The sequence below is a fragment of the Morchella sextelata genome, assembly GCF_020137385.1.
Source record: "Morchella sextelata strain SCLS chromosome Unknown scls_19, whole genome shotgun sequence".
Taxonomy (NCBI): domain Eukaryota; kingdom Fungi; phylum Ascomycota; class Pezizomycetes; order Pezizales; family Morchellaceae; genus Morchella; species Morchella sextelata.
Genome location: NW_025408634.1, coordinates 1,169,168 through 1,183,213, shown reverse-complemented (window position 1 = coordinate 1,183,213; position 14,046 = coordinate 1,169,168). Strand labels below are relative to the sequence as shown.

General features: G+C 55.3%; 3 protein-coding genes across 3 annotated transcripts; 2 read left to right on the top strand and 1 right to left on the bottom strand.

Annotated features, from left to right (window-relative positions):
* Positions 1-334: 334 nt before the first annotated feature.
* On the bottom strand, positions 335-3,099 carry H6S33_005197 (uncharacterized protein; the record flags this gene model as incomplete). Its single annotated transcript, XM_044836557.1, has 4 exons — positions 335-718; positions 1,050-2,652; positions 2,766-2,961; positions 3,048-3,099. The coding sequence occupies 4 exons, from the start codon at positions 3,097-3,099 to the stop codon at positions 335-337; spliced, it is 2,235 nt and encodes a 744-aa protein (XP_044690410.1).
* A 994-nt stretch (positions 3,100-4,093) lies between these two features.
* Positions 4,094-6,787, top strand: H6S33_005196 (uncharacterized protein; the record flags this gene model as incomplete). The annotated part of the gene is made up of 1 exon (XM_044836556.1): positions 4,094-6,787. The coding sequence occupies one exon, from the start codon at positions 4,094-4,096 to the stop codon at positions 6,785-6,787; it is 2,694 nt and encodes an 897-aa protein (XP_044690409.1).
* Positions 6,788-8,325: 1,538 nt separating this feature from the next.
* On the top strand, positions 8,326-11,156 carry H6S33_005195 (uncharacterized protein; the record flags this gene model as incomplete). The annotated part of the gene is made up of 4 exons (XM_044836555.1): positions 8,326-8,410; positions 8,481-8,966; positions 9,049-9,443; positions 9,540-11,156. The coding sequence occupies 4 exons, from the start codon at positions 8,326-8,328 to the stop codon at positions 11,154-11,156; spliced, it is 2,583 nt and encodes an 860-aa protein (XP_044690408.1).
* Between the last annotated feature and the right edge of the window lie 2,890 nt (positions 11,157-14,046).

The following is a 14,046-nucleotide window of genomic DNA, read 5'->3' as shown; positions in this document are numbered from 1 at the left end:
CTGCTGCATACCTGTTTTGAATTTCTCAATTATTTTCGAGCTTGGGTCATGTTGAGGGAGGAAGGGAGTTATGGTTCGATGTTCTTATGTTTTTGGTTTTTGTTTTTTTTGGGGATAAGGCGATATCAAAGAGATGTTTACAGTTTACACAACTTTCCAGATGCAATCTTTTATTCATTGTACTTTTTTTTCCAGCGACCATCGCCTGATATTTTCCGCCCTACCTAAGAAAAGACAGAAAAAGCAGAAAGCGCAGCGCAACCATCTACCCCGCCACAACCCCCCTTCCCCATCTCCATCCCACCTATACCCCCCCCCCCCTTTTCTTTCCCCACTACCCCACAACAAGCTCCTCCCTCTCCTCCACCACCTCCTCCACAATCTCCTCAACCACGCGATCCTCCTCAACCACGACCGCCTCCTCCACGCCACGTTGCATGCGCACCTCAGCCACGACGCGCTCGCGCCACGCGCGCCACTCGTCGAGCATGCGCATGCGCGCCTCGACAACCTCCTTGTTGGCCGCCTCGGACTCGAACAGGTCCTCCTCGTCGAAGGCTTTGGAGTACTCGCGCAGGTTCTTGCGGATCGCCTTTTGCGCGCTGGGCGTGAGGAGCGTGGGCGGGCGGGGGCGCCACAGGAGTTGCTTGAACTTGTCGATGTGTTCTTCGCGCAGGAGGGCGCCGCGGAAGTCCCAGAGGTGGTAGCCGTTTTCCATCTGGGGGTGGGGGTGGGGGTGGTGAGTAAGTTGGGGAAAGAAAGAGGAGTAACGAGGGGTTATGGGTTGTAATTAGAGGGTGAGTGGAAGGGGAATGGGCGATGGGTCATGAAGGAGTATGAATGATGGTTTATAAAACCAGATGGAACGGTGTTTATGAAATGAATGGGTAATAGTGTATAAAAGGGAATGAGTGATAGTCTATGATATTGCGAGTAGCAGCCCACGACAGGGGTGTATACGTGCAGAGTGACATCCCATGAAGCACAAGTCCAAAGAACCCAAAGAGCGACCAAAAACCAAGAAACAAAAGGAAAAGAGCGCAACATACCGGAGTCTTCCACATACTCGTACTAGTCGCCACATACCTCCCCGTCGGATCCCACTCCACATCCGTCACGCCATAATGCTCTCCCGTCCCCATGAGCATCAAATTCGCCGCCACCTCCTTCCCCGCCTTGCCCCCCTCCAGCTTCATCTTCTCCCCCTCAAAATCACAATCCCAGAACTCGAGCTCAAACGACATCTGGCTGTGCACGGTGGCCACCAACACAAACCTCCCCTTCGGGCACCAATAGATCGCATTCGAGTTCTTCCTCTCGACCGTCTTCACCAGCGTAAACTCGCCCACCGCCCCCGCCCCACCACCCTTGATCTTCTCCGGCGCATAAAAGTGCACCGCCATCTTCGGCGCGACCGCCGCCGCCCCGGGCACCGCGTCGTCGGCCGTGATGAACACGAAGCGGTCGCCGTTGGCGGGCTCCCATGCGAAGTTGACGATGCTGGCTTTCAGCTCGATGATCTCCACGGGGATGTTCTTCTCGCGCAGGCGGAAGAACTCGAGCGAGGTGAAGGTGCTCTTCTTGGTCTTTGTGTGGCGGTCGACCTTGACGCAGAGGTATTTCCCGGACGACTGCCAGTGCAGCTTGCAGTCGGAGACGTTGACGAGGTTGCGAGTGCGGATGATCTCTTTGGAGGGCAGCGACATGAGCGTGACGCGCGCGGTCTGGTTGTTCATTTCGGGCGTCCAGAAGGCGAGGGTTTGGGTGGAGGGGGTGGTGGTGGTGGTGGGGTCTTTGTCTTTGGGGTCCTTGGGGGTGGGGACGGCCGCGGCCTGCGGGGACCATTCGAAGTCGACCACGCCGTCGATCTTGATTGCCTTCTTCCCCAGCAGCACCATGGACGGGGTCTCAAACACCTGAATCGACTGCCCCGGCACCACCCTCGCCACATAGCGGTCGTCGGCACTCCACTTAAACACCGGCCACGACACCTTCTTCCTCACCACCTCAATCAGGTCATCCTCCGGATTATCCAGGATCGCCGCAAAAGACCTGAGCAGCCCCCCCGTCTTGATATCCCACACAATAAAGCTCTTCCCCTCCTCGTCGGGGCCCAGCGGGAACCCCGCCGGCAGCATCTCAGGCAGACTAATCGGCTTGTTACTCCACGTCACCAAATACCGCTCGCACGGCGAGAAATCCACCAGATTGACCGCCGGGTGCGCGAAGCGCATCACACGCTTCCACGTCGGGCCGCCCCACAGCTGCACGCCCTGCTCATGCACGCTCGTCAGGAAGGTCCCCTGCGGGGACCACTGCACGAAGGACTCTGTCCAGCCGAGGCGGTCGACGTCGGCGTCGGGCGTGTCCTTCTTGCGGTTCCAGAACACGCCGACGCTGTCGCCGCGGTACATGGCGAACTGGTCGCGCGCGTTGGCGTCCGACAGCCAGGAGCGCAGGTGCTCGGTCTCGGCGAAGGACTCGATGTGCGGGGGTGTGTAGGTGTCGGAGATGCGCCCGGCGCGGCCAAAGTGGTCGATGTCGGTGAGTTTGTTGATGGACATGGTGTGCTTCTTGTCGAGGGCGACGCCGTGGAGGGTTTTGATGGCGAGGAGCGCTTGTTCGGGGGTCTCGTACTCGACGAAGGCGTAGCTGTGCGGTGTGGTGCGTTAGCATCGTGCCGTCGTGCGGGTGCGGTGGCATCGTGCCATCGTGCAGATGCGGTAGCATCGAAACTGCATAGATACTAGGAGAGCTGCACTTACCCTTCAGTCATACCGCTCTCCTCATTGACCGGCATAAACACGGCATCCGGCTTGGTTCTGCCGGCCTCGCCGAGCTTCTTGCACAGGAACTTGATGAGGCGCGGCTTGTTCTCCTCCGAGACGACGGGGCAGCCGTCGACGACGACGAACGTGTCGAGGCCCTCGTCCAGGCGGACTTCATGTTGTTCTCTGAGGTCTGTTTGTGTGTTTTGTTAGCGGAGGGGTGATGTGGAGGAGCGGAGGGGAGATGGGGGAGATGGAGGGGGGGGGAGGGAGCAGAACCGGAGAAGTCAATGTCCTCATCGTCATCGTTTGCGTTGCTGTGGGGAGGCATTGTAGATTGCAGTAATTTGTTTGTGTTTTCCTGTATCTGGTATAGTGAGGGGGTGGATGGGTTTGGGCTTTTTTGTCGATGTGAGGATTTTTCTGGTTGGTGGGTTTGGTGGGGATGTGTGGGGAAAGCAGTCCGGTGGTGGTGGTTGGTGGGTGGGCGGTTACCCTGCCGGGTCTGTGTGGTTGGAGCGTCGGTGGTTGTGGGCGATGGGCTGGGTGGGTGATGTGCGGTGTGGGAGAGAGGTCGGATGCGGTCGTGTGCAGGTGGTGCAAAAGGTGGTGGTTCGATCATTGACAGGAGGTGCGACTGGGGTGGGTTAGGGTTAGTTTACCGGTGTGTGGGCTTACGTATTAGGCAGCACCTAGGGCAACTACACGCGCACAGGACAGTTTTACTGGGAGAGAACTGAGAGAGAATAATAATTCAATCGAAGACCTCGTGACGAAATCCACTTCGGGGGTGTTTATTAGTTGTTTCAAACGCTAGGCGTGCGACGTACAGTGACGTGAGCCGCAATTGGCCTTGGCATAGATTAGTTAGTATGACCCAGGCACATAGGCTCAGAATTTAAACTTTGACCCAGTCGCGATATAATCTCCAAGTTCTTTCTTAGAATCCGAAACAGTGTTTTTCCCATCTTGCATGGGGATCGGCGGAGACCTGCAGTACTAATTCTAATTAGTAGCAGTGCTGTAATCGGTTAGTTGGTGCAACTCTGGCTCAGTTAAGATTAATATCGAGATCTGGTACTACATGCAATAGTACCAAATCCGTCGCCGGTAATATATTAGAATACAGGGGAAAACGACCTATCGGTTAATTTCTTACTGCTGATAATATATTAATGACATGGCTTCCGTCACCAGCTATCACTAACCGTTACCCTGCCCACCTCCCCTGTCAGCCATTTTGTCAGCTCACAACCCCACCGTGGGGTTAATTAAACCTTCCCTGCCATCCAAACCAACCAACCACACAACACTCCTCCCCCAAGATGACCGAACCCGACCTCACCGCCCAAGAGTGGGCACTAATATCCGGCGACGCCCTTCCCGCCACCGACTCCCCCACGCCGCTCTCTCTCGTCTCCGCCGGCGACTTCAACGCAGTCTTCACCCTCCCGGAAACGCAGTCCCTCTTCAGCGCCGGCGACGCCGAATACCTCAAACGCACACTCGACTACACAGGCTACCTGCAGCAATGCCTCGCCGCGCGCCCTGACACACCCCCACATACACTCCTTGCGATCGGTACCGCGGCCCTCTGGTCGTTCATCCAGGCCAACGTCACTGGACCGCCTCTTCCGTTCACCCCCGCAGCCCTCCTCCTTCCCGACACCGATGCTGAGTTTGCAACGCGGCTGGAGAAGGCCGTGGTGACAGCGCTGACCGTCGACGGCGAAACAGCGTACCATCTCATGCCTTGCGCGCTGCTCCTGGCGCTGTCCAAGACACTGCTAAACGCAGAGGCGACGAGCAAAGGTGTAGTGACCGCGGGCTGGTGGCGCATGCGCGTCAACTTCTGGCACCAGCGGGTACTCTCTGAGGCGACAGCAGGACTACACGATGTCATCTACGAGGACGCAAAGGCTGTTTCTGCGCTGGCCGAGACGCAGAGCGGCGGGGTGCAGGCGAGGTTTCTGGTCGAGAGGGCGCTGGTCGATACGTATTTTGGGCACGACACGAAGGCGCTGCGGGGGCTTGAGGAGGCTGCGGAGCGGACAGGGCTGGTGTATGCGCTCACTGGTGTGATGGGGAAGAGGACGAAGTTCCAGCAGACGGATACCAGTCAGTTGGTGGTGCTGGCGAGGAGTAAGGAGGAGGGCAGCGGCGAGGAGAAGAAGACGGAGGAGAGTGCGCCGAAGGCGTTGAAGTTGGATGATGATACGTTGTTGGAGTCTATTGCGTTCACGCCTAAGAGTACCGCAGTGGTGGAGGATGCGCAAGGACTGCCGAAGGAGCTGCAGGAGCTGGATCCGAACGATCAGCCAAAGCTACAGCCTCTTGATGCGGCGATCCTGCTACTTGTAGCGGAGACCATCAAGAACACCAACCCCGCCGAGGGACTGACGAGAGAAGAGATGATGCCCTACGCCGAGCGCGTCCTCAAGCATTCCACCAACTGGGAGGTCTACACGCTCGGCCTCCTCGTGCGTTCCAAAATGGAAGGCTACCGCTCCCGCACCGTCGAGCGCGGTCTCCTCCAACTGCAGGCCGTCGTCGACCAGGTCATCGCAGACACCACGCAATCCACCGACTCAAGCACCTCCACAAACACCACCACCACCTTCCTCCCGCGCGCAAAAGAAGATGAGGCCGCCCCTATCCACGACCGCCTCCTCTACATCCACCAGCTCACAGTCCCCACCCGCTGGGACCTCGAGGCCGAGCTCGCCTCCCGCTGGATCTCAATGGGCGGTCTCCGCACCGCCCTCGAGATCTATGAGCGCCTGCAAATGTGGCCCGAAGTAGCCCTCTGCTGGGCCGCCACTGAGAAGGAGGAGAAGGCCCGAAAGGTCATCCACGCACAACTCTTCCACCCAGACACCACCGACGAGATCTCCCCGCCCCCTGCAAACGCTCCACGGCTATGGTGCATTCTCGGCGACATCGACAGCGACCCAGCCCACTACGAGCGCGCATGGGACATATCTGGCGGCCGCTACGCCCGCGCGAAGCGCTCCCTCGCACGTCACTACTTCTCGGCAAAGGAGTACAAAAAGTCCGCCGACGCCTATGCAGCATCACTGCACGTAAACCCGCTCAACCACGCGTCGTGGTTCGCGTTGGGCTGCTGCCACCTCGAGCTCGAAGACTGGGATGCCGCCGTCGAGGCCTTCACACGAACTGTCTCCATCGACGAGACCGACGCCGAGGCATGGTCAAACCTCGCCAGCGCGCTCCTCCACCGCACCACGCAGCTCCCCGCACAGCCGGAATGGCACGCTGGTGACGGCGACGACGAAAACGAAACACAAAAGCAGGACCAGACCGACTTTGAGCTCGTCCAGAAGGAGAATAATAAGCGCAATGCGCTCGCGGCACTGAAGCGCGCGAGTACCAGTAAGTACGACAGCTGGCGCATCTGGGAGAACCTCCTCATCATCGCTGCATCTGTTGTTCCGCCGTCGTGGACGGACGTGGTGGTGGCGATGCGCAGGATCATTGATCTGCGAAAAGACACCGCCGGCGAGAGCTGCGTGGATGTGGATGTGCTTGAGATGCTGGTGCGGCATGTTGTGACGTCGGAGCTGGACGCTAGCAAGCCGGGGCTCGCGAAGATGGTGGTGGAGCTTGTCGAAAAGGAGGTCACGCCGCTGATTACGCACCAGGAGCGGCTATGGCGCATCGTGGGGAAGGTGGCACTGTGGAGGGGGCGGCCGAGGGATGCGTTGGAGGCCGAGGAGAAGGCATGGAGGGCGGTTCAGGCACGGCCGGGGGTGACGGATTCGACGGAGAAGGCCTGGGATGGCTTGGTAGATGCCACGGTGGAGTTAGTGGGCGCGTATGAGAGTTTGGGAGGGATGGAGAGGACGGAGGGGCTAGGCGCGGGGGAGCCGGTGGCGAAGGATTGGAGGTTTAAGGCGAGGAGTGCGGTGAGGGGGGTGATGGGGAGGGGCAAGGAGTCATGGGAGGACAGTGCGGGGTGGGAGAGACTCAAGGAGGCGTTGGAGGGGCTGAAAAGCTAGGGTCTTACTGTAGATAGATATTTTCTTTGTCATTCCTTTTGTTGTGTGCTTTGGTCTTGTCGGTTCCAGGTGGGGTAAATAGGGTAGAATAAAAGTCTTTTGCTGGGTCGTATATTCTTCCTCTAGGCTGTAGACCCCCGTCCAGAATTGTAAACTGCAACGCACCGCAGTCCAAGTCTTTAGCCTATTAGTATTTGGCAGCGAAGACGGGAGTGGTGGGGTGAGATAGGAAGGGGGCCCATAGGATCGGTCCTGTACCTTGGTGCTAGCCCTCTCCTTCACCTCTTCTCTCTCTTGTCTCCTTGGTCTTGTCATCAACTTTAGTTCGATCACTTTTCATCAGCATTCCATAAATAAAACTACCTATTTTCGACACGGCGTAGAAACGAATGTGTTGAAAAAGGTAGGACGAGAGAGCTGAGCAAGTTGATTCCTTTATCGACAAACAGTCTAGCCGTCTATATAGTGATGGATTGGACAAGTCTTAACGTGATAATGATAGGGGTTGTGAGTGGAGGTGTCGACAGTGACAGGGACAGCTCACCTGTACGACGAGTGAGAAGCCAAGTATCCAACACAATGTGACGCCAAGCCCCGAGTGATGGACTATGATCCTTACCCGTCCGGAAGTGTGCAACCCATGATTCATGAACCCTAACACCAATAACCAATAGATCCATGATATGGAATCCCACATAGAAATACACAAATCTTAGACTCAACAACGTAACTTTCGGATCCTCTCTATGGAAGCCCCCATCTCCTGTCGGGCACTCCTATAGCTAGGAATATAGCAACCCCCGACACATAGGGGGAATTCAGCTTCAAGGTTATATCTACCTGCCTCTGGATATCCTAGCTCTATCTACATTGGCCTCTACCCCTATTCTTGCTGCAGAGGATAAGGGCGCATGAATACATGACCAACCACACGTTGTGGGGCAGATTAGCCGACTATGTGTTGAAACACGTTTCAACAGTTACGTCGTTCTAAGCGGCTAAGCATACGTGTTAGCTTCGAGATCTATAAGTTGCATGTGGGCTGCGTACAGCCCTCTTGATCTCAATCATCATTCCAGTGCTCATCCATCGTTATCCGAGCAACAGCGGGAAAGGGAACCAGAGCACTCTTCTCATGATCGGTTCAGACCCCAGATGGGGAGGACTCGACCATCATCAGCCTGGAAACGTCTCCGCCATATATTTTTCTGATGCTAGTAGATCACATCACAAGGTATCACTCGCCGGCTACAGCTAGGGTGCCATGTTGTGATATCGCAACCACTGCAGGTCCGATGCACCCAAATCACCACCAACCAATCACAACGTACAACACCAACAAGCAAAGACTGGAACCCTGAAGGTCGTCGTGCATAAGGCGTCAAACCAACCTATCACCTCTCGTCTGTTGTTTTACAGATTCTTGGCGCTGAACCCTAGCCAGGGTTAGGGATCTACGTCACTTCACATCAAAAACCTCCATACCCAGCACTCAAGCAAACGCCACTCCGCGACACAGACACACACCTGCAAACTCAATGCTCACCATCGACACAAACCGGCCGCCAATCTACTCCCCTACGCTGCGTAAATGGCTCCACCAATACCGCGAACCTACAGCTGGTACACCCCCGCTCCTCTCTCTCTCCCCCGGGAATCTACAGCTAACTATTAACCACCCAACACCCCCCAGACCAAGACCACACCCTCCATGCCATCACCCCACCCGCTACCATCCTCCCGCGCTCATACCACCCTACCGACACCTCCCGCCCGGGGATCAAATACCTAGACCGTGACTGGTGGTACCGGTGCCTCGCGCAAGACGCGCCCGAGACCGGCGCCGCCGTGGGCCACATCGATGCCCTCCTCGCCGAGAGCCAAGTCGTCACGACACATGCCGAGATCCTGGACCCCACCATCGGGACCCTTCTCGCCTTCGGGGGCGCGCTCGACGAGCAGCGCACTGGGCGCTTTACCGAGACGGCGGTGGTGGCGATGGGGGCCGTGGGGAGTGAGGTCGGGATTGGCAGTGTCGTTGAGGGGTGGCGGGGTGTGGAGGACGCGAAGGGGGTGGGCGTGGGCGTGCTGGGTATGTCGGGCATGGAGAAAGTGGTGGAGTGCGGCGCGAGGGTGAGGCAGGTTTGTACAGCGGGGATGAGGGATGGGGAGTTGAAATGTGAGTGCCGGGTTTTGCTGTTGTTATTGTATAGTATCAATAAAACCTGTTTCTGTGCTCATTGGTGTGTGTGTGGTGATAGCGAACATGGCGGTGCGCACGGCGAGCAGCACGATGCTTTTCCGGCAGCGGCGGTTGGAAGTGCCATTGCCGGGGCAGACAACGCGGCTTGCGGCAATCCCGCTGGCGAGTGTGGCTAGCGGGACGGGGAAGAGGGCGCACGCCCATGTCGCGTTTAATCCGTGGTACGAGAAGCAGTTCGGCATCATTGACGAGGGCGGCCGGTGGCGAGTCTACGATCTTGAGGGCGCGCAGGCAAGGGATTGGCGCATCAGGTCGAATGTGAAGGTGGTGGAGATGGGGAAGGGATATGTGGGCGCGGAGGGCGGTACTGGGTGGGGTAGACTGCTGTGGGGCGCTGATGTGAACAGTGTGATTGCGTGTGACCGCAAGAGGGCGGGACTGTTTGATATCAGGGTGAGTTATCTCCTATGCTAATACCTCAAAACTATTTCGAGATTAGGGGAATATATTTATACATATGGCACTAATTACATATATCTACAACTCCAGAACATCCCCTCCACACGAGCAGATATCACCATCCCCGTCTACCAAGGCATCGACCAGGGCTATGTCCTCGACCTCCAGCGCGGCCCCGAAAGCGCCAGCCAAACCAACGATGTCTTCCTCCTCACCTCCGCCACCCTGACATGGCTCGACCTCCGTCACTCCGCAAAGCCCATCATGAGTCTCCCGCACTACCGCAACCAGAACGACATCTCCCTCGCCATGAGTCTCCTGCAGATCGACCGCACAACCATGAACGCACTACTCTACTCGCGCCTCAACCACCTCATCACCTCCTTCCGCTTCGATCACAACACCGTAGAGAACTTCCCCATCACGCTCGGCCGCCCCACCACCGTGTCCGGCCTCGTCCCCCGTGACGCCTCAGCGCCCGTCCAGCTCGGCCTCACAGTAAACCGGTGCCTGCTCAAGCAGCGCGGACAGACGGACGAGAAAGGAGAGGAATACCTCTCCGATGAGAACCTCCGCTTCTTCACGGCCTTCAGCACAGGTCCAGAACTAGAGATCACACAGCGCGTATACAGCAACAAGGACCTCTCCATCACGCTACACCCCGACCGTGGCCGAGAGGTAAAGAGCGCATACGCTATCCCTCCCACCGCCGAACCCGACTCCGACAACGAAGACGCCCCCCCCGAGCCCCATCCCGCAGAGGTCAGAGTCGGCTTCCGCGCCCTCTACAAACACGCCTTTCCACGCTCTGATCCGACGCTGCGCACCGCGTCTGAGGACGACCCGGAAAACTCCATCGCGGCGACAACAGCCCGCCTCAAAACAGCACTGACGGACCGTCTCGCGCGCGGCGACCTTGGTATTATCACGCTGCTCAACCTGCACCGTCCCGGCATGCTCTACGACAGTTTAGACGTCTTCCAAACCTCCATCCACACCCTCCTCACCACCGACCCCGATCTCACCCCCTACCAGCTCCGCACCCTCCTCCCCTCCCCCCGCGCCACCACCGCCGACGACTTCCTCGCCACCACAGATACAACAGACCCACCTAGCATCAGCATAGAACAAACATACAACTGCATCCTCAACGCGTGGGTCACCCCGCTCCCGGAACACACGCCCCCGCGGGTGCGCCTGCGCAGGGAACGCCTCTCCCGCGCGCTCGCAACAGACCTCTTCCTCTCCACGCTCGGCGTCAACCTGCAACCGCAGACAGTGCCGCCAGACCCCGAGCACCTCCTCGGCATCCGCACCTACGCCAACGTCTCCGCGCGCATCACGCTGCCCGACAACCTTGCGGGCGTGCTGGGGAAGTGGGTGGTGGGCGAGGACCCAGACGAGGTCGAGTATGCGCCGGACGAGGAGGACGAAGCGGCGAGGGCGCGGAGAAGAAGGAAGAAGAAGCAGCAGAGGAAGGCCAGGGAGGGGGATGACGTGGGGAGGCTGAGGGGGGAGGTGGAGAGTTGGAGTCTGGGGACGGGGTCGCAGCCGCCGGCGGTGGTGGTGGCGGCGACGCAGGGGAGTAGTCAGGTGGTGGGGCTGGCGAGTAGTCAGGCGGGGCCTGGGGTGATGAGTCAGGTTGAGAGGGGGCGGCATGGGGGAAGGCAGCCGGTGGGGAGGAAGAAGAGGAGGACGGGGTTTTAGGGCGTGGGGGTAGCATACTAATTATTTTCTCTATTTTGGGGGTTTTATCATTTCTTTGTATACTTTATAGTTATCTAGCCAATACCAATTCTTAGATTATCAATAACTCACCTCATTGAATAAACGTGATTTTACCGTGGTGGTGGGACGTTATGAGTACTTCTTGCAATCATGACTCCTGGGTTTCTTCTTTTTGTTGTTGGTTGCCCCGTGCACGTGACGGGCCGAGTGATGGGTTGTGCCTCGATATGCGTACTGCATCCCGATGGTACAAAATTTGCTAGGCAACGTTTAATTGAAACCGCCATCTCGCGCGAGTTAATCAAAAGGGGGTCGTTTTAAACCTGAGAAAAGTTTTAAACCTATTCCTGTTTACCGGATATGACAGCTATTTAACATAAACCCTTTTCGGTCCGGGTTCAATCTAAACTAAACCCCGTAGTGTTTGCTATAAACAGCTGAGTTGGGCCGAAAACTCTTGGAAAAAGGGTTTTCTATGTTAAATTAAACTAGAACTAGACTTAGTGCGGTTCAACTTAAACATTGTACAGTTCTACCTGAACTGTTCGGTGTTTTCTTTAAACAATTTTTAAACGTATATACCACGAAGTTAAACCTATTAGGGTTTTACTAGAACTGTTAGAGGTTTACCTAGTACGAACACACACAGTTTATCATAAATAAACAGACCTGAAGTTTACTCTAAACCGGAGATGGCCGTTTAAGCTAAATCACATTGTTTTGTATTTACCATAGGGTCTCCCCCATGGTCACCGCCATGAGGTTGGTGCTCTCCTACGTCTGAAGCGGGACCTCCTTAGCTCATGTTTCGTACATGTAGCCCCCAAAGCTACATCCTTCTCGTTCCCACTCCCAAAGGCCTACGTGGTCGTCAAAGTTACGACTGTCACCTTTAAGACCGTGCGCACCATACCCCCTGCACCCGAGTGCGCACAATATATGGCCTCCGTAGCTTCCACAGCCCCGAGAATCATCTCAACCCCCAACTCTCCTGCCACTCTTCTAGAAACGAGAGCTTTTGCCGTGTATTAAATGGGTGTCTCATATCGTGGTCGCAGCCGATATATAAATTACAGTCATGAGCTATCATTCGCCTATCAATGATGCCAATGATCAATGTGCAGGTTTTCCTATCAGCGCCCTAACGTAACCTCGTGGGTTGAAAGAGGGAGGAAGTGCTGGAGGTGGGAAGTACTGTAGACCGTGCGAGAATGCACCTGTGCCGAGAATCGTATCCGATCTATACATAATAAAGGCAGTATTTTGGCTATCATTTCGAGAGATCAGATAAGATGCTCGGCACAGGTACATTCCCGCCACAGGTGCACTCGGTATAACTATGGCTTGAATTAACTGAGAGAATCAATCACTCCTGTTAGGTGGGAACCGTAATTAACTGAGATTCAGATTACTGTATCTCCAAGCCCAAATGGGCCACCGCCGCCGGAGGAGGTGGACAGCTGCGGGAGCTGGCACGTATGGTCCAATGTGGGAGCTGGCCATGGGCAACTACTGGAGATAGCTAAAGGGAACATTTATTAAGTACTGGAATGACCAACTACTATAGTTGAGTAACTACGTGCACTGGAGGTGGGAAGTGGATATAAGATATAGGTGGGAGACTCTATGGTACAAAATTTGTTAGGCAACGTTTAATTGAAACTGTCATAATGCGGAAGTTAATTAAAAGGGGGTCGTTTTAAACCTGAGAAAATTTTTAAACCCATTCCTGTTTACCGGATATGACAGTTATTTAACATAAACGCTTTTGTGTTCAACCTAAACTAAACCCCGCAGGGTTTGCTATAAACAGCCGAGTTGCCAAAAACTGTTGGGAGAGGGATTTTCTATGTTAAATTAAACTAGAACTAGACTTGGCGCGGTTCAACCTAAACATTGTACAGTTTTACTTAAACTGTGTCAGATTTTCTTTAAACAATTTTTAAACGTATATACTACGAAGTTAAACCTATCAGAGCTTTACTATAACTGTTAGAGATTTACCTAGTACGAACACATAGTTTATCATAACTAGACCTGAGGTTTACTCTAAACTGGAGGTGGCCGTTTAAGTTAAATCACATGGTTTTGTACCATAGGGCTCTATAGAGTACAAAAAACAAAAACCTAGTGACCCAAGATAAGTCTATAAGCCTTTACATCTTGCATGACCCTCCTGCCCAGGAAGTGAGCCAAACCGGGGGTCACCCGGTTAAACTACCTCAGGAACCGTACCCCAATACCGCTAGGCCATTGGGAGGTTCAGCATTTTCAACTGCAGCAGTTTAATGCGCCAAACCCTTTAACACGGGCAGGCTTGGCACTCCCACACACCCACACCTTGAGCAAAGGGCATGCACGGTACTAGTGTACATGTACCTAACTCTTCTCTAGATGCTATCACACCGACCATATTCTCGTGCAAATTGCAAACCACTTCCCCGTCCCTATGTACCTCCCGAGACAAGACAGGTCGACCACGCATCCAGGATAAAACGTGACGCCTAAAGAGATACGCACATGGGGATCGTCAACGGCGCATATACGCACTACTTGTACCCTCCAGTTAAATTTATAGGGGCGAGAAAGCAGATTGGGGTTTGCAATGAAATACGGATAGGCTTGGCAACCGTATTCGATCACTTTGATCAGGGTATATAACGAGAACGTGTTGCTGGACTGCTACATCTACATCTACGCCACCATAAGAGAGCATCGTCTTCTCCACCATGAGCGTAGGTAGCGATATACATGGGAACCCTCACAATATGGACAAGAAGAGCGAGGCCAACACTCATAAAGACGGAAGCGCTGGAAGGCATACATAACTAACCCTACATGGTCGCTGCAGGCAGCTACTCCGAAAACC